This window comes from Eublepharis macularius, chromosome 1 (assembly GCF_028583425.1).
Source record: "Eublepharis macularius isolate TG4126 chromosome 1, MPM_Emac_v1.0, whole genome shotgun sequence".
In the NCBI taxonomy this organism is placed as follows: Eukaryota; Metazoa; Chordata; class Lepidosauria; order Squamata; family Eublepharidae; genus Eublepharis; species Eublepharis macularius.
This window is the reverse complement of record NC_072790.1, coordinates 135,859,607-135,883,886: the sequence shown is the minus strand read 5'-3', so window position 1 is coordinate 135,883,886 and position 24,280 is coordinate 135,859,607. Positions and strand designations below refer to the sequence as shown.

The 24,280-nt window shown below is 41.2% G+C and overlaps 1 protein-coding gene across 1 annotated transcript in view; it reads right to left on the bottom strand.

The window, feature by feature from the left end:
• The window catches only part of IGF2R (insulin like growth factor 2 receptor), a 123,754-nt gene that overhangs the window by 79,384 nt on the left and 20,090 nt on the right, over positions 1-24,280 (bottom strand). The window contains exons 3-16 of the mRNA XM_054970116.1: positions 24,099-24,223; positions 16,614-16,712; positions 15,900-16,029; positions 14,404-14,518; positions 13,767-13,884; positions 11,945-12,107; positions 11,104-11,278; positions 9,507-9,610; positions 8,694-8,858; positions 7,713-7,853; positions 6,948-7,091; positions 5,603-5,740; positions 4,544-4,688; positions 3,587-3,764 (exon numbers count right to left, since the gene is read on the bottom strand). Coding sequence (XP_054826091.1) covers positions 3,587-3,764; positions 4,544-4,688; positions 5,603-5,740; positions 6,948-7,091; positions 7,713-7,853; positions 8,694-8,858; positions 9,507-9,610; positions 11,104-11,278; positions 11,945-12,107; positions 13,767-13,884; positions 14,404-14,518; positions 15,900-16,029; positions 16,614-16,712; positions 24,099-24,223 — 1,940 coding nt within the window. The remainder of the gene's footprint in view (positions 1-3,586; positions 3,765-4,543; positions 4,689-5,602; positions 5,741-6,947; positions 7,092-7,712; positions 7,854-8,693; positions 8,859-9,506; positions 9,611-11,103; positions 11,279-11,944; positions 12,108-13,766; positions 13,885-14,403; positions 14,519-15,899; positions 16,030-16,613; positions 16,713-24,098; positions 24,224-24,280) is intronic.

Sequence of the window (24,280 nt, the reverse complement as noted above, 5' to 3'; positions counted from 1 at the left end):
TAGCAGGCGGCTAGGGGCTCAAAGGTTTATGCATGATTGAGGTGAAAACAAGGAGAGACTTCACTGGGGAATAGGTCTGGATGATGGAGGATACATGTTTGCCAAACCTCTAAGGAAGGACTTGTATTCTGGCTGGGCAAAGAGAGATTTCCCACTTAAGTTGTCATGATAGTTGTCATGTGATCAGCTAGGTGGACCTTAATAGAGAAACTAGCCAAATCTTGGTCCTTTAACTGGACCAAAGAGTGTGGAATGGAAGGAAACGAGAAAGAGACAGGGTCCAGATTGTTTTCCTTGGCCCAAAGAGAAAATCTTTTCCATTTGGCTAGATACGATTTCCTGGTGGACAGTTTCCTAGCTTCTAAAGACCTTTTGAACCAGGAAGGAAAAAACTAATTCTGGGGACCGACAAGCCGGGCTGTCAATTTTAGAGCAGCCAGGTCATGGTGGAGAACCACATCTTCCTGCAGCAGGTCTGGAGTTAAGGGGAAATGGTAGATTCTGCCCTGTGCCATTTGAAACAGAGTGGCAAATCAGGCCCGCCTCAGCCAGTAAGGGGCGATTATGATTGCCGAGCAACCTTCCCTCATCTTCTTGCTGAGTGTTAGAGTCATAAGAGGGAGAGGGAGAAATGCATGCAGGAGAGTGCCTGACCAAGGAATCTGAAAGATGTCTCCAAGAGCAGTCTTTCCCTTGTGGATATACCATAGTTTGGAGTTTTGGATTGACCCAGGGCATCTGCCAGAATATTGTCCTAGCCTGCTATATGTATGGCAATGAGACTGATTTGATGCAGGATAACCCATTCACATATTAGTGAGGATTTCCGGGAGAGAGCTAGGGAGACTGCACTCCCCTGTCCTTTTAAGCGGTGCATGGCAGTTGTATTGTCCATGGTACATTCATGCCCTTTACTAAGCAAACTAGAGCTTTCTGAGCATACCTTATTGACCTGAGTTCAAGAAGGTTGATATGCATAGATGATTCCTGAGGGGACAATGTTCCCTTTACCTCGATGGTCTTAAAATAAGCTCCCCCACCTGACAGAGAGACATCTGTGTTGACTGAGATTTGTATTGGGGAAGAACCAAATGGGGCATCCATTAAGAGGTTCTGTTTGTTGCTCTGCCACTTTAAGGACCTATGGATGAGTCTTGGGATGGAGAACTGCTTGTATGGGTTCTGGCGGTGTGGATGGAAGACTCTGATGAACCAGTTTTGAAGGGGACAAAGACTCAGCCTGGTGAACAGAACTATCAGAGTCAGAGAGGCCATAAAACCTAACAGTCTTTGAATCTGTTTTCCACTTTGCTGCCTGTATTAAAGTACTTTGTTCCAGGTGAGGAGAAATTTTGGTGTTCTGACTGAAGTGGGGAAAGCAAGGGCTTGGGGGGAGTCTAGGACTGCCCCCACCCCAAATACCACGTTCTGCTGGGGAACCAGAGATGACTTCTCCAAATTGATCCTGAGGCTCAGTTGGTCAAGGGATGGTAAGAACCAGAGATATGTGCCAGGACAGAGATTCTCTCGTTTCAACCACTAGAAGCCAATCATCAAGACAGGAACAAACGGTACACTCTTTTTCTCTAAGGTGGCTCACCACTACTGCCATGACTTTCATAAAGATACATGGGGCAGAGGAGAGACCGAAAGGAAGAACCTTGTATTGGTATTTTTCAGATCCGCATGGGAAGTAAAGGAACTTTCTGAAGTTAATATTTATTGGAACATGAAAATATACATCCTTTAAACTGACAGTAGTGAACCAAACTAGAACTTTCAACAGGGGTAAAACATCTCTTAATAATATCTTGTACACTATGAACTTGTTTAGGAAACAAAGGTCTAAAATGGGGTGGAGCCCCCTTTTTGTGCACAATGAAATACCGGGAAAACATTCCATCCATGCAAATGGATAAAACCAGTTCTATGGCTCCTTTTATTAACCATTACTGCACTTCCTCTACAAGCAGGATGCGGGAAGGATGAGGGTTGGGCAGCAGTGGGATGTTTGGAAGAGTTGCCTTGACCACCAGACAATAGCTTTGGTTGACAATGATCAACACCGAAGCTTCCTGGTGATTGACTCCTAGGCCAGCAGGCGGCTTTGACTGGCATTGAGGAAAATATGGCTGGAACAACTGGTTCTTCTGAGCCATGTTAGGTGCTGAACATCTTGGTGGAACCAAGAAGGCCCATTCTGGGCACTGCAGTTCTTTTATCTGCAGCATTGTGATCAGAATTGGTAGAGCCCCTCAGGGCTGACTCCCAAAGAGCCACTTTGAGTTGCAATGCCCTTTCAGGGCGCGCTTTGCTTGTGAATTGTTTGCAAACTGCACACCACAAGGTGTCAAGGCCTTTGCCCAACCAAAAGAGGCATTCGTCATGCCCACCCGATTGGGCCATCTTCGTCCCACAACAGGAACACTTCTTGAAGAGGGCCTTTGACATCATGGAACCAAAGGCCCTAACTCGCATAAAGCATGATGGATCCAAGGAGTGGAGAGGAGAGACGTCCTTCAGTGGTGGCAAAAGAAGACCTGAAGAAGGGAGCCACTCACCCTGACTGTAGATCAGGGAGGAATGTTTCCTTCCTCTCCCTGATGCTTGGGAGTTCGGTAAAGTGCCACTACTCCAGCTAGGAACCAGGCTTTTCACTTCCAGCAGCTGGGGATAGCTGGTTAGTGTCTTAAGCATACACAAAGTGCTGGTAGGTGACCAGGTGGCCAGTCGTGGGTGAGAGCTGAAACAACTTTACCTTAACCAAGAAAGGTCTTTATTTACAGCAAACTACCAAAAGAGAAAGAGCACACAAGAAAGGGAAAATAGGATTGTCACCAAAGATTCTGCAGCTCTTTAAAAGAAAAGAAAAACAGTTGCTCTTGGTCTAACTTGTAACGGAGGGTCTCACCACACGAGACAAAATACACTTCAGTTACCCATGTAATTTGAGTGTATTTTGTAATTCCAGTGTATTTGAGTATAATTCGAGTGTAATTCAAGTGTATTTTGTCTCATGTGGTTTGACCCTTATTCATCTCCTAACTTAGATGGGTCATTCAATGTCTAAGAAGGGGTAGAAGGCCTACCATGCACAACCCCCTGTCCTTGGATTCACTTGGAGCAGTACTAGCTAAAGGGCTGCTTGCTCCTTTTGTACTCTTCCCCTAAACACAGCCTCTCCCCTAGGCTGCCATGGCCAGGAGGCCCTTCAGTCATGTCTCTCATGTAGAACTCGTCTCACAGGATTTAGGACTGTCTCCTGGATTTTATGACAGAGTCTAAAGGCTAGAACAACACACAATAAATTCATCCCAAGCTTCTTCCAGCATCTGATGAGAGGTGTGAAGGAAAAGCAAATTACCGTTCAATTGCCCTTCTCTTCCTGCCTCTCCAGCATGATTACAGAAAGGTAAATCAGATATTAAAAAGGCCCCGGACCTGATCCTTACAGCCGTGCCTGAGAGAAAAGCATGTGAAAAGGCTAGGCAAGCATCTTGTGCCACTTGGAGATTTGGAATGCCTGTGGTTGGACTGCACAGAACACACAATGATGAAGATTAAATTATCCACATTCACTTCTTACCTGATACTCAGGCTGACCTATGCCTGCCTCATGATCACACAAGAAAGTTATATGGGTAGACCGATGAGTGTGATCCTCATTATTGTAGATTGTGCCATTTTTGTAGTCCAACTGAATCATTCCATCATAGTAGGACAGCTCAGAACTGGGAACTCCCAGGCTCCATTTACCTTCATCACTAAAAGTAAACAGGAATGTAACTTTATATATTTCATATAGAAGTCACCCCAGTGAGAAACATCTGCTTATACTATGCTACCAGAGTACAGCAGTCCTACATTGCTGCAGCAGGCAGCCCCTCAGATGCTACCATTAGAATTCACTGTCGCACTGAGCTGGATTCAAGCACTACCGAGAAGGGACAGAGGCATGAAATCTGTCATACGGCCAGTATTCAGCGCTTGCATCTAAACCCAGTAATTCCACTTCAGCATAATTGTAAAAATCACAAGAGTCATGTTCATCCATAAGGAAATCTTTCTGAAAGGCATTCTCCCACTGGAGAAACTTAACATAATGGCAAAGATCCAGATTGCTGCTGAAGTAGCTCTGAGCAGCAAAGTAGATTTTAGACTTTCAGTTTTTTGAGTACTCATCCCACCTTCTAAAGCTGCAAGGCACAAGTCTTTTGCAACAGATGAGAGACTGTTACTCAAACAGTTTCATCAAGGCATTGAAAGGAGAATCTTCTGTTCAAAGTGAAGCATCCACCTGGATGGGTGCAAATCTTGGGCTCCCCTCAATTAACTTTTTGCACTTCAGACAATCTTTTTATATGTTCTTTTAAACAGCCTTCATCTTATGCAGTTTAGGAGCACCTGAGCCTAAGCATCTTTTACTCAGAAGCAAGTCATTCAGTGAGTGAGCCCACTTACAATCACAGCCTCAGTCATCCATAACACTGACTCTTTCACACATATACATTAGGAAAACAAAAGCATAAATGAGACATCTTACCTTCTCTTTACTTGGCACGCTGCTGAATTTTGTCCACAGAGCATGTCTGGCAAAGCGCCACAAACATTGATATAAAAGCTATAGTCACTTGTATTTACTGCATATCCCTTATCTGTCCTCAGGGGTGATAAGTCAAAGGAAAATCCTACACAGAAATCCAATTGGGGAAAAAATGCATTGTTCAGTATAGAAGCTATACGAACGCACTTGACTCATCAAGTCAGCAAGTTTTCAGAAGAGGTAATATACACCTTAGGAAATTTGATAAGATGCCAATGACCAGATTCAGAAGCATGACAAGCCTCAGTGACTCAGCTTGTTCTTGAGCTTGCATGCTTCCCTCCAAACCCCCACCTGCTCACACAGAGAACAACTGCAATCATTTTGATCTGGAAAGCCTTAAATTAAGCTTGAATCTGCTGTGGCATCTGGTGCCTGGAAGGTGGAGTCCCCTCTCACGCAGATTAGTTCATGAGGAAGCAAATTCCTATTTGCCCATGTGCCTGTAGCTGGACATCACAGCCCACTGGAACCTGATTTAAGGTCTTTCCAAATGAGGGATTTTTCATGAAATGCACAGGCAATCAAACTGTGGTTGTGCACACCAGACAAATTTTTCATGTTACAGTGTGGACCATACATCATATCTATTTCTACAGACAATCGTTTGCTTACTGAAACTCTTAAGTATGACATATACGCGTTCACTACACTTAGCGATATCTGTGCATTTAATAAGGAACAAGACTAAATTTTCAGCTGGGGCTGCTCTAGCATCCAGCTGAACTTAGGAAAATAGTGAAAGATGATGTTTGCAGGGCTTTACAGTTAACTATGCATGATCAGCAATTGATTCACATTCAGAACCAACAACAATTTCCACCAAGGAGTGCTGAGAAAAGGCTTGAACTAGTTTAATTTGGTTGAGCAGGTATGATTTAAATATAGTTCGGAAACAACTATGGCTAGGAAATGAAAGATGAAAAAAGCAGCTGAATGAGGATTTTTGCACATACTAAGTTCAATGCAGATTTAGAAGTACTTTGGTAGACTATTTACCTGCTTGTGAGTCAGAAACCTTGCAGTTGTTGCCTTTTGTTTTAGACAGGACACAGGCAGCAGCAGTATGCCATTCAAACTCATAGAAACACTCATCATGCCCAGAGTTCATCAAAACAGGAGCACTTTCCAGATCACCTGGTAACAGAACAGCAAGGTAACACTGAATTGAAAACCACATTCATTTTCAAGAGGCTAGCAGGGGGGTAGGGAACAGAGTGGCCTTTTAAATTTATTTTGCTTTCAACAGACAATATGAGAGCATACATGGAGAAATGAGTTTGCTTCAGTAACAGCCTTGCTAACTTAAAGAGAGCTGAATGTTTACATTACCTGACAGCAGACACTTCCCCTTGCTCCCAATGATAAATAAATTTATGTTGAATCCTATAATATTTCTTACTCAAGAGAACCCTAACTATGAGCCTTTCCTCATGTAGGATTGGCATCATTTCCCAGCAAATATGGTCTTCTTTACCTTGCCTTTGTAATGTTATCTTATTAACCAATATGGATCAGCCAGAAAATACACTATTGTATGAATTTCCAGAAGAATCTATAGCTTGAAAATAAGTTCAGGCAGACTATATGCAGCCTGAGGAAACCTTTGGCTCAGTAGCTTGCTGCATTCTGCTGTTTGTGGAATAAACTGGAAGAAAAAGATAAACTCCTAAAGAAAACTACTACATAAGAAGAAAACCAGGCTGGTATAGGGGCTAGGATTGTGTTTCAGTTCAGATCCTTATATGGCCATAAAAGCTCCTGGCTGACTTCTGGCCACTTAACTTCATTGTAACCCATCTCACAATGCTGTTGTGAAGACAGCCTCAAATGCACCACAAAGGACTTGTAAGAGTGGAGTATAATTCAGCCTTCTGAGTTCTGTTCCCCAACCTCTTTATCTGCATCAGAAAGACACATTTCATGCTAAACTTTAATTAAATCAGAGGTGATATGGAAGCATTGTGGAATCCAGATCACCCTCTGGGGGATCATCAGTCCAGACAAGACACAGAACAGTGGTTAACAGTCACATGGGCCACACCCACCTGCCACTCTGCCACACTCCCTTGTTTGGATAAACAGAAGAGGCCACCAGTGACGTATATGAAGGAGTGGTACATACAGATGTATTACCACAAGTGAGACTGGAAACAACACAGAGGCTTTATCATGCTTAGGGTAGCAGATGGGCTCCACGCCAAGTAACAAAAGCAGTCCCTTTCATATGAAAGAGACTGGTGAGACCCCTGAGTCTTACTGCTACTGGTTTCAAAGCTTTTCAAAACGTCAAACATAGCTGTTCAAGACTGGATCAGCCTTTAAAAAAAATGGATTTACTCACCTGGTTTGCATATAAGGGATATCATGCTTTCGATTTTCTTGTTTTGCCCACAGGCATCACCATCTGAATAGATGAGCTGAATAGTCTCTCCAACCTTTGTGGGAGGTGACATAAATGTTCCAAGGTTTTTTGCATCGTTTTTCCCTAAAGCCACACACAGAAGAAATACAGGTATCTACTTTAATCTTATGGAAATCAAATTAGGAAGCTTAGGGTAAGTCCTCCACAAGGGCATGAGAGGAAAAAAATCTTGTAGAAAAAGACCAGCTGAGAAAATTTTTGAAGCTTCTGGCTGAAAAGGAGACATCCTTTTAAAGAACAATCTTAAAATTAGTTAAAATTCAGACCATTTATTCAGTTGCTGAAGATAGAGAGCAATCATAAGAATCAAGGAGAAAAACCGTTCCAGAGACCAACTAACTGGTTTAACAGCCACTGCTTCCAGAACCAATCCCAGGATTTTCAGCATTCTGAGCATATACACACTGGATTTTGCAACATGCTGTGCAGTTAAGATGCAGAGTGAAGTTTTCTGTATCCAGGGTTTCCTTTAACTGAAGTCAGTACAGGAAATACAAAACTTCCATAGTGCTCTGTATGGTTTTAGGCATGAAAGCTTAAAATACAAAATATTATATAATCTCAGATGGCAAGTTCTGCAACAGATACTTGAGTTTATACACACAGATCAGTACTTGTTCGTTTTGAACAGATTATGTGCCATCTTGTTACCACAAGAGAGGCTGGATTCAGTCAGATACTCACCAACTGAGCAAATGGATGCCTCTTCTGGACAGTTTGCTGCTCCTCCTTTCCGAAGTACATTGTGACAGATGTTTATAAAGAAGTGTTGTTTTTCTCCTTCTACAGGAGTACTGTCTACAGCCTCCCAGTTCTGCTCCGACTCTACAGATGAAAAGTCATATTTACGTTAAGCACAACTTTTAGATGCCATAGTTGTCTAAAGGAATCAACTGAACTGCTGCAGCCTATTTGGTCTTTTCTTAAATACACAAAGGATAAATTAAATATACAATGCAAACTGTTTATGCAGATCACCAAGGAGGTACAAATGTAAAGTTAATACAAAGGCTTCATTCTTTAGTGCCTTGCCACTGATGTGATCTATGGCAAATGGAAAGTAATCCAGTCAAGAAGAGATAATGACAGACTCTTCTCTTATGAGAAAACTGGAAAAGCAACTGACAAGATTCACTCTATCCTAGGTAGGTTTCTACTGCAGCAGTGGCTAACTTTTATTTCGCTATGTTCAAGTGACCAGAACACACAGAAGCCTTGTTCATATATTACAATGAACATATGTGCAACCTGCATGTACATGCATTTGTAAGGAAGGGCCAACTTATTCACTTCATAAATAAATCTGAGGACCAGGACATGGATAAATGTGGGATTTAAATTGCTCATTCAGCTGTATGGGTCAAACGTAAAAATGAGAATTAGACAATGCAGATATCAAGAAAAATCAAGCGTACACTGTAATTAGTGGACAGGACTAGAGACATTTTCTGTTATTTCCCAACCAACATGAGCTCCAACTGCTTCAGAGATTACCAGTGTCTGATCACTGGCAGGCAACAGCGTATGATCTGTCTGTTTGGGGCAGAAGAGGTAGTTGAGCATAATTTTTACATTTACTGCTTTAAGCATGTTCTCTATACACAGCATTTGATGTCGCTAAGTAAAAATGCAAGCAATCAGGTAACACATTTTAAAAAGCCATACCAGAATGGCGGATCAGACGTCCCAAGTCATAGTGTTTCTTCTTATCTGTAATCCTGCAAGGGAGATCTTCTTTTTCTCCAACACATGCATATTTTGTTTCCCATGTGAAGAAATATGTGCAGTCTGTTTCGCCTATATATTCTGGGGTTCCTTTGCCATCATTGGCTTTTGTAAGTTCCCCAAAATAAAGAGAGCACAAAATAAGTTAAGCAAGGATAGGAGAAAATAAGATATGAATCACAGATCACAAAAGATAACATCCCAAGTTAAAAGTTACAGGAATTTCTATAAAAATTTCTATGCAAATTGAAAAACTCTCTAAAGAAGTTAAGATTGTGCTATATAAAAATGCTGTAAAATATAAAGATTGTCTTACTGATAAGAGCAGGAGTCCCTCTAACCCAGTATTTTTTCTCTGCAAATGACTAGCCTACAACCTTACTTGGAGAAAGGTTACAAGTAAAGCTTTCCTCCAGCATCTACAACTTAGAGGCATAGTGCATATGAACATGGAAGTTCCACCTCTCATGGCTAACAGCCAGTTATATATTTATGCGCCAAGAATCTCTTATGCACTGACAAGAACTCTCCTCACCCCTTGCAAGTGAAGCACAATCTACAGCTAGAGGCTGAACCATACTGTAGCAGCAAAGTCCTCATCTACATACAGAAGAAACCATACCTATAAAATAATGTAGCTTTCAAAGGTCAGGGGTGGGGTGGGGTGGGGTGGGGGAGGAAGCAGCATGACAAATCTTTAGCAGGAGGACTGATATGCTCCAAGCACTCCAGATCACTTTGTACATTCATTACCTGCTGTTTGATTGCATTCAAAGTTTATGACAGTCATGCGTTGAAAACCAGAGCTGCAAGTATCCCCTCCAGGATATGTTAGAATGAGGTCCCCATCAGCATACCTAATATTTTTTAGAAAGGACAACAGGTTCACTATCAGACTATCATTGCTAATCAGAAGTCTGTTGGTAGCCCAACTAACAAAAAATATAAAAATGGGACAATAGACAAAAAAACTCTGAAGCTGGCACAGAGGTCTCTAAACAGAACTGTCCATTTCAGCAACAACTTTTAAGAGGATTAAGTATTTTGAACATATTCACAAAAAATCACACACACCAAGGACAATGTTCTCCAATAGATTCTACTTATGGCACTTTTTTCTACTGCGCCAGCTAGGTTGACAGTACAGTTGTATCAAAAAGTGAAATTAATATTTGCAGACTAACCTGCAGAACAGCTTTCCTTTTCAAGCAACATAAGGCAATCCAACACACACACACACACACACACACTTGCCCTTTCCACTACAAATGGCATTTCTATGTGCTGGACTTGCATTGTAAGACAGAAAGGTCAGGCATTTCCTAATCTGGCAGCACCAACAACCCCAGTAAACCATACGACTGAAGAACGCATGCTAAAAAAGACTATTTTTCATAAAACACAATGCATTGAGTGAATTAGTGATGTATGGTGCACTTTTGCCTCAGAGGAGAGAGGGAGATAAATTGTGTATGTCAGAGCAAAAGGTGGCTTTGAAAAAGGAGGCTGGGTAGCTTGGGTACCAGGCCTAGCTTTTTTAAACGTACCATTCAGGGCCACCCACAGCCAAAAAGTGGAACTCAAAGCATGTGCATTTAAAGAACAGAGGTATCACTTTTGAAAAGAAACAGCTGTGGTCTGGCTAACTGCAGTGGCTGAATCTCAACATACTTAATGTTAACGGGAAAACAGACTGACAATCCCAAATAGTTTTTCAGTTTGACCCCAGCATTTTTGATATATTGTTGTAAAGATATATGGAACGAATTTGACTGCAGCAAATAGGAATGTGCAACAAAGTATGTTTCAAGTTGTCCAAGGCTGGCTGCAATGTTATCCCTGAACAAGCAAGAAAGCACTTTCTCCCCAACTCTCTCAGGCATCCTCAAAACTCAGAGCAGGGCTATTGAGGCAGTTCCAGCAGGTGACCTCTCAGTCTCAAGGAGGGCTGGAAAGGAGAGACCGCTCTGACCCTTGCCAGCCATTCTTGGGGCTCTGAGAGCATACCTGGTTGCAGCACTCTCCGCAGGCATGCTCTCTGCTCCAACAGCAGGAAAAAATGGGGACCTGGAAGGACTCATGGGGGCTGGGAAATCTCAAAAGTAGAGTAATATCAAGCCAGTTCTTCCTTCCCAAACCACGAGTGATAATGAGACAAGTCTTGTGCCTGGAACCATGCCTAGGAAAATCTGCCAAGTTCCTTAGCTATGTAGAAAAAGATCTTCCCTTTGCGGTAATATTAGAAAATTAGCAGTTCAACCCTCAACAGAGTCACTCCAGTCTAAGCCCACTGAAATCAATTTGCTTAGACTGGAGCAACTCAGGATTGCACTGTGAGTCAAGTACCCACCTGAGGGTTTGATTTGTAAATCTTCCTGACACTTTATACTGGTTAGTGTGAGGTTTGACTTGGCAAGAGGAAATATAACGATCATTTCCACAGTTGCTTGTAGTTATTCTCCCACATACATTCAGATAATAGTAATACTTTTCTTCATCTTTAGCAAGATAAGCTGAGACGTGGCCTAAAGAAAGGGAGGCCAACAATAGCTGATTAAATTAAGACATGTAGAAGTAGGTACTGAGTGCAAAAGCATACATGCAACCAAGTTTCCATACACTCATGGCTGCATCACTGTTCAATTAGCTGCTTCAAAAGTTAGTATCAAATTCCTCACTGGATTCAAAAGCAGGATGGTCAGTCATTACTTTTCATTAAGGACACAGAGCAGACAATAGGCTCCTTCACAACCACAATGCTCTCTTTCCCCTCATCATCTAGTTTTACAGAGGCACTCTCTAAGAATTCACCAGTTGCTCCTTCCTGTTACTGGTTAGCAGCATTCTGATTCTCTATGTGCCAGTGTTCAGAAGAGATTAATGCTGCATGTGATACAACACTCACAGCACTTTCATCTCTAGAGGGCACTTGGGGGTGGGGTGGGGGGAGAGCACCACTGTTTAAACCTCCATATTTGTCTCTGTGTACATGAACACCCGGCACAGCAGGGAAAAGGCTTCTAACCTAGCTTTCTCCCTGACAGGTTACCTTAATGCATCCAAACAGAATTCTGGAAGCAGTTTAAACCCATGCAGGTATGTTGTAAAGTGCTGACTAGACGTTCAAATTACTCTGCCATGTTTCCATACTGCAAATGCACCAATTCTAGCTTTGAAAGAAAGATGCTTACCAGGATCTTCTGTGAGTGGTGCTAAATTTACATAGATATCATGTTGCTCACTGGTCAGAGTACAATTTTTACTCTCTAAGTAATCCCTGTGACAGGCAGATTCTGTAACCCATTCAATCTCGTATCGACAGTTGCTCTCAGCAGTGAGTTTGGGGTATGTGCCCTGATGTGGAAAAATATATAAAGGTAACAACCAAAAGGATCAAAGAAATTTATGTAGACATGTAGACATATTTGCAGGGTACGATGACGCTCCAGAATTAGACAACACACACCAATTTGATGCCAGTGTCAAATATTACTTATTGTATCAGAACTCTAAATTCAAATCATGCCCTTTGACACTTTTCAGGCTTCTGTTTATTTTAATGAGTTTAGCATTTCTATTTATTGTTCCGCTAATGTTTGGTTTCAGATCTATTTTTATATAAGCACAAGCAACAGATCTTGTAATTTTCACACAAGTCATGGAGGAAGGGACTTCTATAAAGAAATCTCTAGACATCCAAAGTTTCAGAAACACCTCCAGTGCGGCTGGGGGAACAACTGTGGAACTCACACCTTATGTGAGAAATCAAAGAACCACTCACAGTATAGTGCCTGCAGTGGGAGAGAGGAATGGGTGAAAATCATACACCCCTTTTCCACTGGAGCATCTGGTAGTGAAAAAAATGGAGTTGGCTCAAGGATCACAGATCTCAACCCACCCCCCAGCTGCAGTTGCTTCAGACTTTGGGGAAGCTGATTCCTGGAGTCAAGGGAACCATGTGGACTACTGGCCAAGCAGATTAAGGAGCTGTACTGAGAGGGGGGAAGAGGTGACGTGATGCCTTCTCCATGAGCATAGCTCCATCCATACAAGAGGAAGGAACAGCAGCTTCATTCCTTATAAGATTGTTGTGAGGATAAAGTGGAGCAGGGGAGAACCACATTAGTCACCTTGAGCTCTTTGACATAAAAAGTAGAATAAAATGAAGTAGACAAAAACAACTCAATTCCCCGGTCAATCAATACTGCAATCCCTGCTCCCAACTAGCAGATCCTACAACCTCAGGAATCAAGTTCCCTGGGATTGGAATGGACTGTTGTGGGAGAGGGGCATGATTAGGATCCAAACCAATGAACTGAACATTCAAAAAATGCTATTGTATCACAGCACTGTTCAATAGGCTCTTTCAAATACTAATGCAGCTGATGCCAACACCAACCTGGTATAGGAAACAAAAGGCTGAGGTACACTAGCGGTCCCTAATGTGGTGCCTTTGGGCACCCTGGTGCCCACTGACACTTATCCCAATGGCCCACCAAGTAAAATGGCTGAGGTGGGGCTCTTCCCAGCAGGGTTTCTGACTTGCCACTAGAGACCTGACTGGCTGTATATATTAAAATAATGTTGTTTCAGCAGCAGCTACCACCACAATATTGGTTTTATTTTCACTTTTCTTTCCCAGTGTATTTTTTTTTCCAAATTAGTCCTCTTCTTCCCCCGCACTTGGGCTTCTTCTGCAGCAGTCATTTTGTGGTTCTACCCACCCCAAGTCAGAATTCCAAAGGTGCCCATAGCCCCAAGCAGGTTGGGGACCCTGGGGTACACCATTATGGTACATGCTTAAGTTTGGACTCTAAGCTTTCCAACCAATGGAACATGTATACATGAAGTATTTGAACATAATGGTTTAATCTACAAAAACTGCTGGTTTACACAGCACCCTTTGGTCTTTGTGGATTTCAGACTTCAGATCTAAATTCTGGCCTCAGTGTTTTAATTGTTCTCAGTAGCTTATGTACAGACTTGATACCAATTATGGGAGATCATAATTACCTCTCCTCTCCTCCCCTGTGGACACACAAAAGAAATGGTCACTGCTGGATTATGACCATGACAGAATTCTGGCTTTGTTTCCCGACTGCTAAACTGTCTCTCATATGTCAATACAAGCCTGGAAGGCAAGAACAAAACCATATAATAAACATAAAATATTATCTGACCAAGCTAAGAGGAGACTTCAAATCTACACAACATTGCCATTTTATTACCTTTCAGGTACATTTTTAATTTAGGTGATCACCAGAAAAATATTAGCTTAATAATCTGATATCCAAAGTTAGTCTCAGATCTGACAACTGAGAAAATAGTCCTCTTAGTCGCAAGCACCCTGACTACCTTCCTTTTCTTTGAAGATGTAACAATATAATTTCAAGTGCAGAAAAGAGTTCTAGGCTGTTCTGTCTTTTAAAAAAAGTTCTTAACTGCCACACAAATATGAACAGGGAAGTTAGACTACTTCCAAAGCTGTACATTAAAGAAATCCTATGAAACAGAAAACAAAAGTCACCCACATTCTTGACAGCGGCGGTGAAATGGGAGAAATGTAATCTTCAAATTTCACTATGTACATTTGATCCCCTTATTGTGCCTAGCGTGCAACATGCCTTTAGAACAAGGATTTCAGGAATACCTGTTCCTTTCAAACTTGAGTTGATCTTTAGGCTGTCCCATGTCAAAGGCAAGGCCATCCTTCAGCAAACAAGCTGCAGCATCCTCTGGACAATTCCTGGTAGCATTAGACTTTCCTGTTAACACAATGCCAGTAATTGCCTTATTAGAACTTCAGGTTTATAGGGGAACACTAGGTCAGGCTTTTGAAGGCTACTTTGAAGAGGCTTCCATTTAATCTTGACCATGTTTTTTTTATAAAAGAAACAGCAGCTGGGGTGGAGGAGGAGAAGTGACAGAGATATACAACAGGGATATAATGCCAAGACGGATAAAAATCAAGTGGGCCACAGAGGACAATCACCTTCTCTAGTCCTCTGCAGATTACAATACATGCATTGAAATCAAAGCTCACAAAGGGACACAAGCATGACCACTAACTAAATGTGGTCAAATGACTGTCTATAGATGAAGGATGACACCAGCATGGTTGTACTTGCTCCCCTTCCACTTGCACTGGTTGTCTGCAGAGGGCTTCTATTTACATAAATGAATACAATAACCTCTCTATCCCAAAAAATAAGCAAAAGAGGAGCAACTAAGAGTCAAGAGGATGTTCACCACTCAACAATACAAGATTATCCACAAGATGAAGAAATTCAGGAGAATACCAAGTGATTGCATGCTCTGGCTACTTGATATCAAAGCAGTTCTAGCCAGTTGGGTGCAGTGGTTAAGAGTGTGGGACTCCAATCTGGAGAGCCGGGTTTGATTCCCCACTCCTCCACTTGAAGCCAGCTGGGTGACCTTGGGCTAGTCACGGCTCTCTGGAGCTCTCTCAGCCCCACCCACCTCACAGGGTGTTTTGTTGTGGGGATAATAATGATATACTTTGTAAACTGCTCTGAGTGGGCATTAAGTTGTCCTGAAGGGTGGTATATAAATCAAATGTTATGTTATAGTAGCTATGGAACACTGCTTGGTTGTCTGAGGAGCAGCTGCTGAGAGAAATCTTGGTGATGCCTAGCTCCTCTACTGACAGCCCCTAAAACCCATCAGTGAATTATCACAGGAACACCACTAATCACTGAGGCAACCACTTGGGGATGTCTACTGACTAGGCAACTCAGTACCTCATCTCAGCTGCCAACTTCTGCACCTAGATAAAACAAGATACTTCAGTGAAGCATGCTTAGCATTTTCAGTGTGAGAGTGTGTGGGCAGAAAGTGTTAAAGAAAGAATGCAGGAATGCAAGATGGCATTACTACCCCAGCATACTATGAGAAAGGAAGGAGGACATACAAGCAGAGAGAATTTAAGCAGATGACAACATGGAGCACCTTATGTGGAATGTGTTGTTGGGGGGCGGGGGGGAGACACTGTCCAAGAGATAGCTTCTTTCAAACACTAAAAGTTTAAACTGCCACTCAAACATTAAGCTTTTTAAAAAGGGAAAAGGAAAGAAAGCAGGCTGAACTATGGTGTATTTGACGCACAATGCAGGCTGAAATTCCGACCTATGTTTCTGCAGATGTTGATATGTAGCTCTGTGTCATCTTCTGACTCGTCAACCAGGTATCCTCCAGACGTCTTAATTAATGGATTCAAATCATGTTTCTTCAAGCCATCATACACATAGCAAGGAACCTAAAAAAAATCAAATTCACTAATGACATTAATCCCGATAATTACAGGACAGAATTCCATAATTCACAGACACCAAAACACAGCAATGCAAAACTACTCAGGGAAGCGTTTCTTAACTCACAACAGGCAATACTCATGTGGCCCTGGAAGACTAACCATGGAGGACCACCCAGGCCCTGCATGTGAAACCTCTGTTGCAGCAGATTCTGTACTTCTGAAAACCAGAGGAAGGGAGTACAGGCAATAGTACCAAACCCTCCAAATTGAGTCTGAATTTTTGACATGATTTAGAAGGAGCTTGTAATATTCTTGCTGCCTTCTCCTAGAATGCTGGCAAGGTAGTAGGACCCAGTAGCACTGAACTCTTAACAGTGAAGTCCTTGGACAAGCCGTGGCTGAAAAACGGAGATTTACAATGAGGCACAATGGACTACTTAACCATAAACCAGACAGATAATACTTTACTGAATGTGTTTGCCGAGCTCACAAAATGCATTAGCAAAATGGGAAGATCATCTTTTGACCCCTGAGGAGGCAAGACTATAAAAACCAAGATGTGTTTCCTGGCCCAGAAGTTGTGTTACCTCTTTCTTTGGTTTGAACAAGTCCTTTTTGCAGGCAACATATGTCTTCCACTCAAAGTAGTGCACACAGTCTGCTGAAGCCACAAATTCTGGTGATCCCTAATTAAAGAAGTGACATACACAAACATGTTTCACATTGGAGACAGAAGGCTAATTTAACCATTCAAGCAGCACACAGACTTTACAAGAAACCCAAACCTAGAAATAAATTTTCTAGCACTGCTGAATATACTCTTCATAAGTACAGTTGTCATACATGTTTTGGTAACTTCTGAACTAAACAAATGTACTATAGATAAGGCTGCAACTGAAGAGTTCTTGGGATGAACCCAAATGTGGTTGCCTGGCTATAATTTAGGGCTAACCGACAGATATGCATCACATCAATCCTGCTCTGAACAATTTAAGGTACAATTCAAAATGCTGTTTTTGACCATTAAAGCCTTAAGTGGTTTTGAATGTGGACACTTGAATGGTCATCTTCAGTATGAACTTATCCAGATGTTGAGATGATCTGGCGGAACTGGCATTTTCCCATTCACTTTCAGAAGAGCTGCTTCCCCAAATTCCAAGTTTAATGTTTTTTTTAATTTAACTTGTGTTTATAGTAAAACTGAGTTTACACTGAATTCCATGCGGGTAATTTTTGTGTTAATAAGTCCTGGGGACTTTTAACCAACAGGCTGTAGATCATAGACAAGTCATTTTATCCATAACTGATAGAGTTGTTACTGGCACAATCTCCAGTCTATCACAGGATGTGTAATAGGTATAATATATTATAACAATTTTAAGATATTAATGCAACTGCAGACAACCTATCAAACAAAAGGTTTGGTCTTAAGGTAGAATGGATAAGCTTCTACAGCAAAGCAGTTTCACAGATCAGCTTCAGATATTTCCATTCATAGATTCCAGTTCAGTTTTTATACACTAATTAACTTGGCAGGCAGAAGATATGAAGAAAGTTTTCAGCTTTAAATTTCTGGAATAGTCTCCTGGGCTATGCAGATGGCTCCTTGAACCAACCAATCAGGTCACAACTTCTGAAAGTATTACAGGAATACTTACACTGTTTCTAATAACTTATCTAACACAATCAACAGCAGAACTGTCTACAAAGCCAATGATATAGCTGAAGTTCAGCAAGTCAGACTGGGCATCATAGCTGCATTTGGCTATTTAACCATACCATCTCCTGGATACACACCCTGGTTAGTACTGCGAAGCAGAAGAAGGCAATGGTAAACCACTTCTGCTAATCTCTTACCTTAAGAATCCTATGATGAGACTATCCAGAATGAAAAAAGATATAGTGCTGGAAGACAGGACCCCCAGGTCAAATGGCACTCAGTTGGCTGCTGGGGAAGAGGTGAGGACAAGTACGAATAGCGCTATTCTTAACGGTAGGACTGGATTAAAGCCGAAAGGACATCCAGTTGCGGACATGAATAGATGCAAAAGGAATGTCCAAAGCTGTGCGACACAGACAATAGGAACATGAAATGTGAGAAGTATGCAACCCGGTAAACTAGAAATAGTAAAACAAGAAATGGAACGTTTAAACATTGGAATACTGGGTGTGAGTGAACTAATGTGAACTGACTCAGGACATTTTCAGTCAGAAAACCACAAAGAAATGACAAACTCAAAAAGAAATAGTGTTGCCCTAATACTGAGGCGAGACATAGTACAAGCAGTCAAGAGTTACAACGCAAAATCTAACCAAGTAATATTAATCAGACTTCAGGGAAGGCTCATCCAAGTTTATGCCACAACTACAGATGCTGAGGAGGAAGAAATCGCAAACTTTTACACAAGTGTCCAAGATGAAATTGATCACACACCTAAACAAGATAGGCTGATAATCATAGGTAATTGGAATGCAAAAGTAAGAGACAAAGCAGAATCGAACATTGTAGGAAAATTTGGACTAGGATCACAAAATGAAGCAGGAGAGCGACTCATAGAATTCTGTAAAGCCAACAACCTGTTCATTGCTAACACATGCTTCAGGCAACCGAAAAGACGATTGTACATGTGGAAATCACCAGGTAACCAATACATGAACTAAATAGATTACATAATTGGAAACAGAAGATGGAGAAGTTCCATTCTATCTGCTAAAACAAGACCAGGAGCTGAACGTGGTACAGACCATCAGTTGCTAATATCAAAACTTAGAATACAGCTGAAGAGAAACACTAAAAGAATTATAGTGCCAAAATACAATCTAAAGGATATTCCTGATGAATTCAAAGTCCAGGTAAGGAATAGATTTGCAAACCTAAGTTTAATTTATCTCGAACCAGAAGAACTAAGGGCTGAAACCAGAGATATTATCAAGGAAGAATGTGCAAAGACTATTCCTGTAGCCAAAAGAAAGGAGAAGCCTAAATGGATGACTGAGGAAACTCTGAAAATTGCTGAAGACAGACAGGAAGCAAAAGCAAAAGGTGACAGAAATAGAGTCAAAATTCTCAATGCAGCTTTTCAGCAATCTACATGCAGAGACAAAGAAATCTATTATAATACCCAGTGCAAAGAAAGAAGTGAACAACAATAAAGGAAGAACAAGAGATCTGTTCCACAAGATCCGGGAAATCAAAGGGAAATGCAAGCCACAGCTTGGGATGCTGAAAGATCAACATAGAAATACAGTATCTGATCCGGACAAAATAAAGGAAGGATGGAAACAATACACTGAAGAACTATACAAAAGAGATGGAAGGATGACAGATATTTTTGAAGAAGGGTCCTTTGATGAAGAACCAGAAATCTTAGAAAGTGAAGGAAAATCTCCAGTCAAAGCAATTGGGAGAAACAAAGCACCTGGAGTAGATGGAATACCAATAGAGCTATTTCAAGCTACAGAAGTGGAGTCCATCAGAATCTTAACAAGAATCTGTCAACAAATACGGAAAACAAAACAATGGCCCACAGACTGGAAACGCTCAGTCTACATTCCAGTTCCAAAAAAAGGGGATGCCAAAGAGTGCAGCAACTATAGGACTGTTGCATTAATCTCCCATGCAAGCAAAGTGATGCTCAAGATTCTACAGCAAAGACTCTTACCATTTATGGAACAAGAAATGCCAGATGTTCAAGGTGGATTCAGGAAAGGAAAAGGCACTAGAGATCACATTGCAAATTTATGATGGCTAATGGAACACACCAGGGAATTTCAGAAGAAAATCAGCCTGTGTTTTATAGATTACAGCGAAGCTTTTGATTGCGTAGATCACGAAAAGCTATGGATAGTGTTAAAAGAAATGGGGATGCCACAACATCTGATTGTTTTGATGCGCAACCTGTACTCTGGACAAGAGGCTACTGTTAGGACAGAATATGGAGAAACAGAATGGTTTCCAATTGGCAAAGATGTCAGACAAGGATGCATATTATCTCCCTACCTGTTCAACTTCTATGCAAAGCATATCATAAGAAAATATGGATTAGATCTAGAAGAAGCTGGAGTGAAAATTGGTGGGAGGAAAATTAACAATCTGAGATATGCAGATGACACCACATTACTGGCAGGAAATAGTGAAGACTTGAAACAACTACTGATGTAAGTTAAAGGAGAAAGTGTCAAAGCAGGATTACATCTGAACATCAAGAAGACAAAAGTAATGACTACTTAGGAGTTACACAATTTTAAAGTTGACAATGAGAAAATTGTCCAAGATTTTCCATTCCTTGGCTCAATCATCAACCAACAGGGAAACTGCAACAAGGAAATCAGAAGGAGATTGAGACTTGGAAAAGTAGCAGTGAGGGAGCTAAATAAGATCCTTAAAGATAAAGATGTCTCTCTGGAAACCAAGATCAAAATAATCCAAACAATAGTATTCCCATTACGATGTATGGATATGCAAGTTGAAGAGTGAAGAAAGCTGAGAGGAAGAAAATTGATTCATTTGAAATGTGCTGCTGGAGGAGAGTTCTGCGGATACCATGGACAGCCAAAGAGACGAATAAATGGGTAACAGATCAAATCAAGCCTGAATTCTCCCTATAAGCTGAAACGACAAAACTGAGGCTATCGTACTTTGGTCACATTATGAGAAGACAAGATTCTCTGGAAAAGTCAATAATGCTAGGAAAAGTAGAAGGCAATAGGAAAAGAAGAAGACCTAAAACAAGATGGCTTGACTCAACCAAAGAAGCCACTTCCTCCAGTTTGCAGGATCTGAGCAAGTCTGTTAATGATAGAATGTTATGGAGGTTTTTCATTCACAGGGTCGCCATAGGTCAGAGGCGACTTGATGGCACATAACACACAACACATGTATTCTAGGGTCCATCGCAAAATCTTTCAAAATAGGATGCATCCGTTATGAAATCTCTTTCCGCATAGGATGCATTTCTCACTGACACTGTCAAACACTGGTCAATCAAGAAGAGTAAAAAGCAAGAAAAAAACAGGTAGTACCCCTTCACTGAAATGAAAATCACTGACCTATCTATTCTGCTATCACTTCAGTAGTACCGCTTCATCTCAAGTCACCACCACAAGTATCTTTTAACAAATTTTTGGCATGAAACCTGGATTTTTAATGGGCAATGTTTCTTCTATACGTGTGGTGGAGTTATTTACAGCTAGTGGTGGTATTTAATTCAGAGACCATTAGATATTACAATTTGTTTGTTACAATGAAGAGTAAGATATACGCATGTTGGCCCAGATTTAACATGCAGATCCCATTCACAATAGATGGATAGTCACATGGTCTCAACACAAATGTGCTGATAATGGGTACTGAATGCCCCCCAACATTGTGAAAAACCTCTCACACATTTGGTTTCAAACTGAACTCAGAAAAATATCAGTGTTATTCTCCCATTTTGTTACACAATTCATGAGGCGTAAGTATCATAGCCTACTAGATTTATAGGGTTCAACTCAATTAGCAAACTTGAAAGCAACAAACCTACTCTTAAATTGCTGCTCTGCACAGCATGATGAACTGTAGTACCTTGTACATCTAGGAGACCACCATCTCAGTATAAGTACAAGAGACTGACACCTCTGCTGTTCCCAACAATTCTCGTTTTCTCTTATTTCAGGGAAGTGACAGTAGCCACAGCCTGTACTACAGCCTGTTCAGTGATGGTTTCACCATAAAGCAGTGCTGTTCTGGAGAGCCTCCTTTTAGGTTTTCATAGATTTTAACAGGTTGATTTTATGGAGATGTCACTGGTTTTAAATTTTTTTATGGTACATACGTATTATTGTATGGAAACCTCCTTGAGCCAAAAGGGAAAAGCAAAAGGGAAAAGCAAAGGGAAAAAGCAAAGGGAAAAACAAATACCTTTACTGATTATTTAACAAACTGAGTCCCTCTAACAACTGCCCAACATGTCACCCATGCTATCTCCAGTTAATATGTCTTCAAAAGGTAGGTCCAGGTTTGAATCACCACTCTGCCATGAAGCTTGCTGGATGATCTTGGGACAGTCTCTCTCTCTCTCTCTCTCTCTCTCTCTCTCTCTCTCTCTCTCTTCACACACACACACACACACACACACACACACTTACATACACACACACAAATTTACCTTGCATTGGTTTTGTGGGGAGAAGAGAACGATGTAAGCTGCCCATTCGGTAGAAAGGCAGGGTATAGTAAACGAATTACTAAAATCAAAATGAACCTGCAGGACTGGATTTGGAAAGGTGCTCTTTCCCAGCTCTCTCATTTGTTGGTCAAACACAGATAACATCTGGAGTATGTCCAACAATTGAGCATCATATCTATGAAAACAATTCATGTCCATCTGGTATCTTATGGATATACAAAGTATCAGCATAAACTGTGCTACACTTTTGAAAATGGTACCTGCCACTCACTTTGTAACAGCTTAACGAAAAGTTCTCATAATCCATTGTAATATGCATCTGTCAGCAAATTACTGGGTGCTACTTTCCTATAATTTATAATTTTGTCTTTATGATAATTAAATATCATATTTCTGTGCCATTATTCACAAACCTCAGCTTTCATTCAGTAATTGTTTCAAGGCTCTTCCATCAGGCCGGTGTGGTGCAATATGGGCCTAGGATTTTACTAGACTAGAACTGGAGTGTCAGACTAGGATCTAGGAGACCTGAGTTCAAATCCCACTCTTCCTCAGAAGCTTGCTGGGTGACCCTGTACCAGCCATTCTCTTTCAGCCTGACATACCGCACAAGGCATCATGAGGATAAAATGGAGGACAAGATGCTGTGAGGTTTTCTGGCTCCACGTTAGGGAGAAAAGAAGGAAAATCATTATTTCCTTAAGATAATTGGCTTCTGCTATGGCCACTTTTTATTTCAACTGAGAGACCACCAAGGTCATCTATTCCAACCCCCTGCCAATGCAGGAGCTACACCTCTAATACCACCACCAAACAGGTATTCAATCAATACTTTAAAACTTCCAATGATAAAGAATCCACCACTTTATAAGGAAAATTGTTCCAGTCTTAATTATAGTGCACTGTCAGGAAACTCATCCTCAGATTTAATTGAAACCTCTTTTGTTGCAGTTTATACCCATTAGTCCGAGTCCTGTCATCCAACACAACTGAGAGTGCCCCATCCTCTGCATGACCTTTAGGCATCAGAAGGTGGCAATCATACCACTGGCAAGTATCTCTTCTCCAACATAGGGATCCTCAACTCTTTCAGCCTCTCCAAGCCCCACCACTACCAGTAGCTTCAGTGACCTACACTGGACTTGTTTCAGTTTTTCAATATCCTTCCTAAACTTTGGTGCCCAAAACTGAACATAATACTCCAGGCCTAACCAAAGCAGTGGCCTAACTAAAGCAGAGTACAGCCTAACCAAAGGCTAGGTAGGGCTTAACCAAGCAGTGTACAGCAGCACCAATACTCCTTATGACCTCGGCAGTACATTATACGTATTAGAGCCACCCACCATCTTGAATTAGGCCACATTATACAATGACAATATTGCTTTTTTTCAGTCTACAAAATTACTAAAACTCAGGTATGAAAAAACACCTCTTGTACAATTCTGGTTCTTAGCTTCTTAGTCAGCACTTGGACCACTGCTCTTTATGGGTGGATATGACAGCCTAGCAAAAATCATGTAATATTCATAACTGCTCAGATAAAATAGGAACTTGGAAGTTGACACGGAAGAAGCTACAAAACGAGGGGTAGGCAGACACTCAACGTCACAGGAATTAGGACCAGCCTTAGGCATTCCTGTTGTGTGCCCTGTATTTTATCATCTTCCATTAGAACTTCCTTCTACACCCCACACCCACCACACCCCACACCCCATATTAATGATTCAGCAGGCTTCAGTACATCCACAAGCCTAAGGACTAAGCCAAAGGAACGGCATAAATCCACTCTAGTACTAAAGCTGATATAATTCTACCCAAATATCGTATGTAAAAGAATTGTGAATCCCACCAAAACCCATCCATAGTGTTTAGGAATAGAAAAAGCAATAATGCAATACTAACCAGAGTCTTCCCACAATAGAAACTGATGCTGCTTTGTAGATGATGCTGAGTATCTTGCTGTGAACAAGGCTTTGTAGTATTGAATTCCAAGAGCAGGTTGGTATTTCTTGTGAGTGAGATGTTGCCTAAACCAGAAAAATAGTTAGGAAAATTCAGATTTCATACTTCAATACTGAGATGGC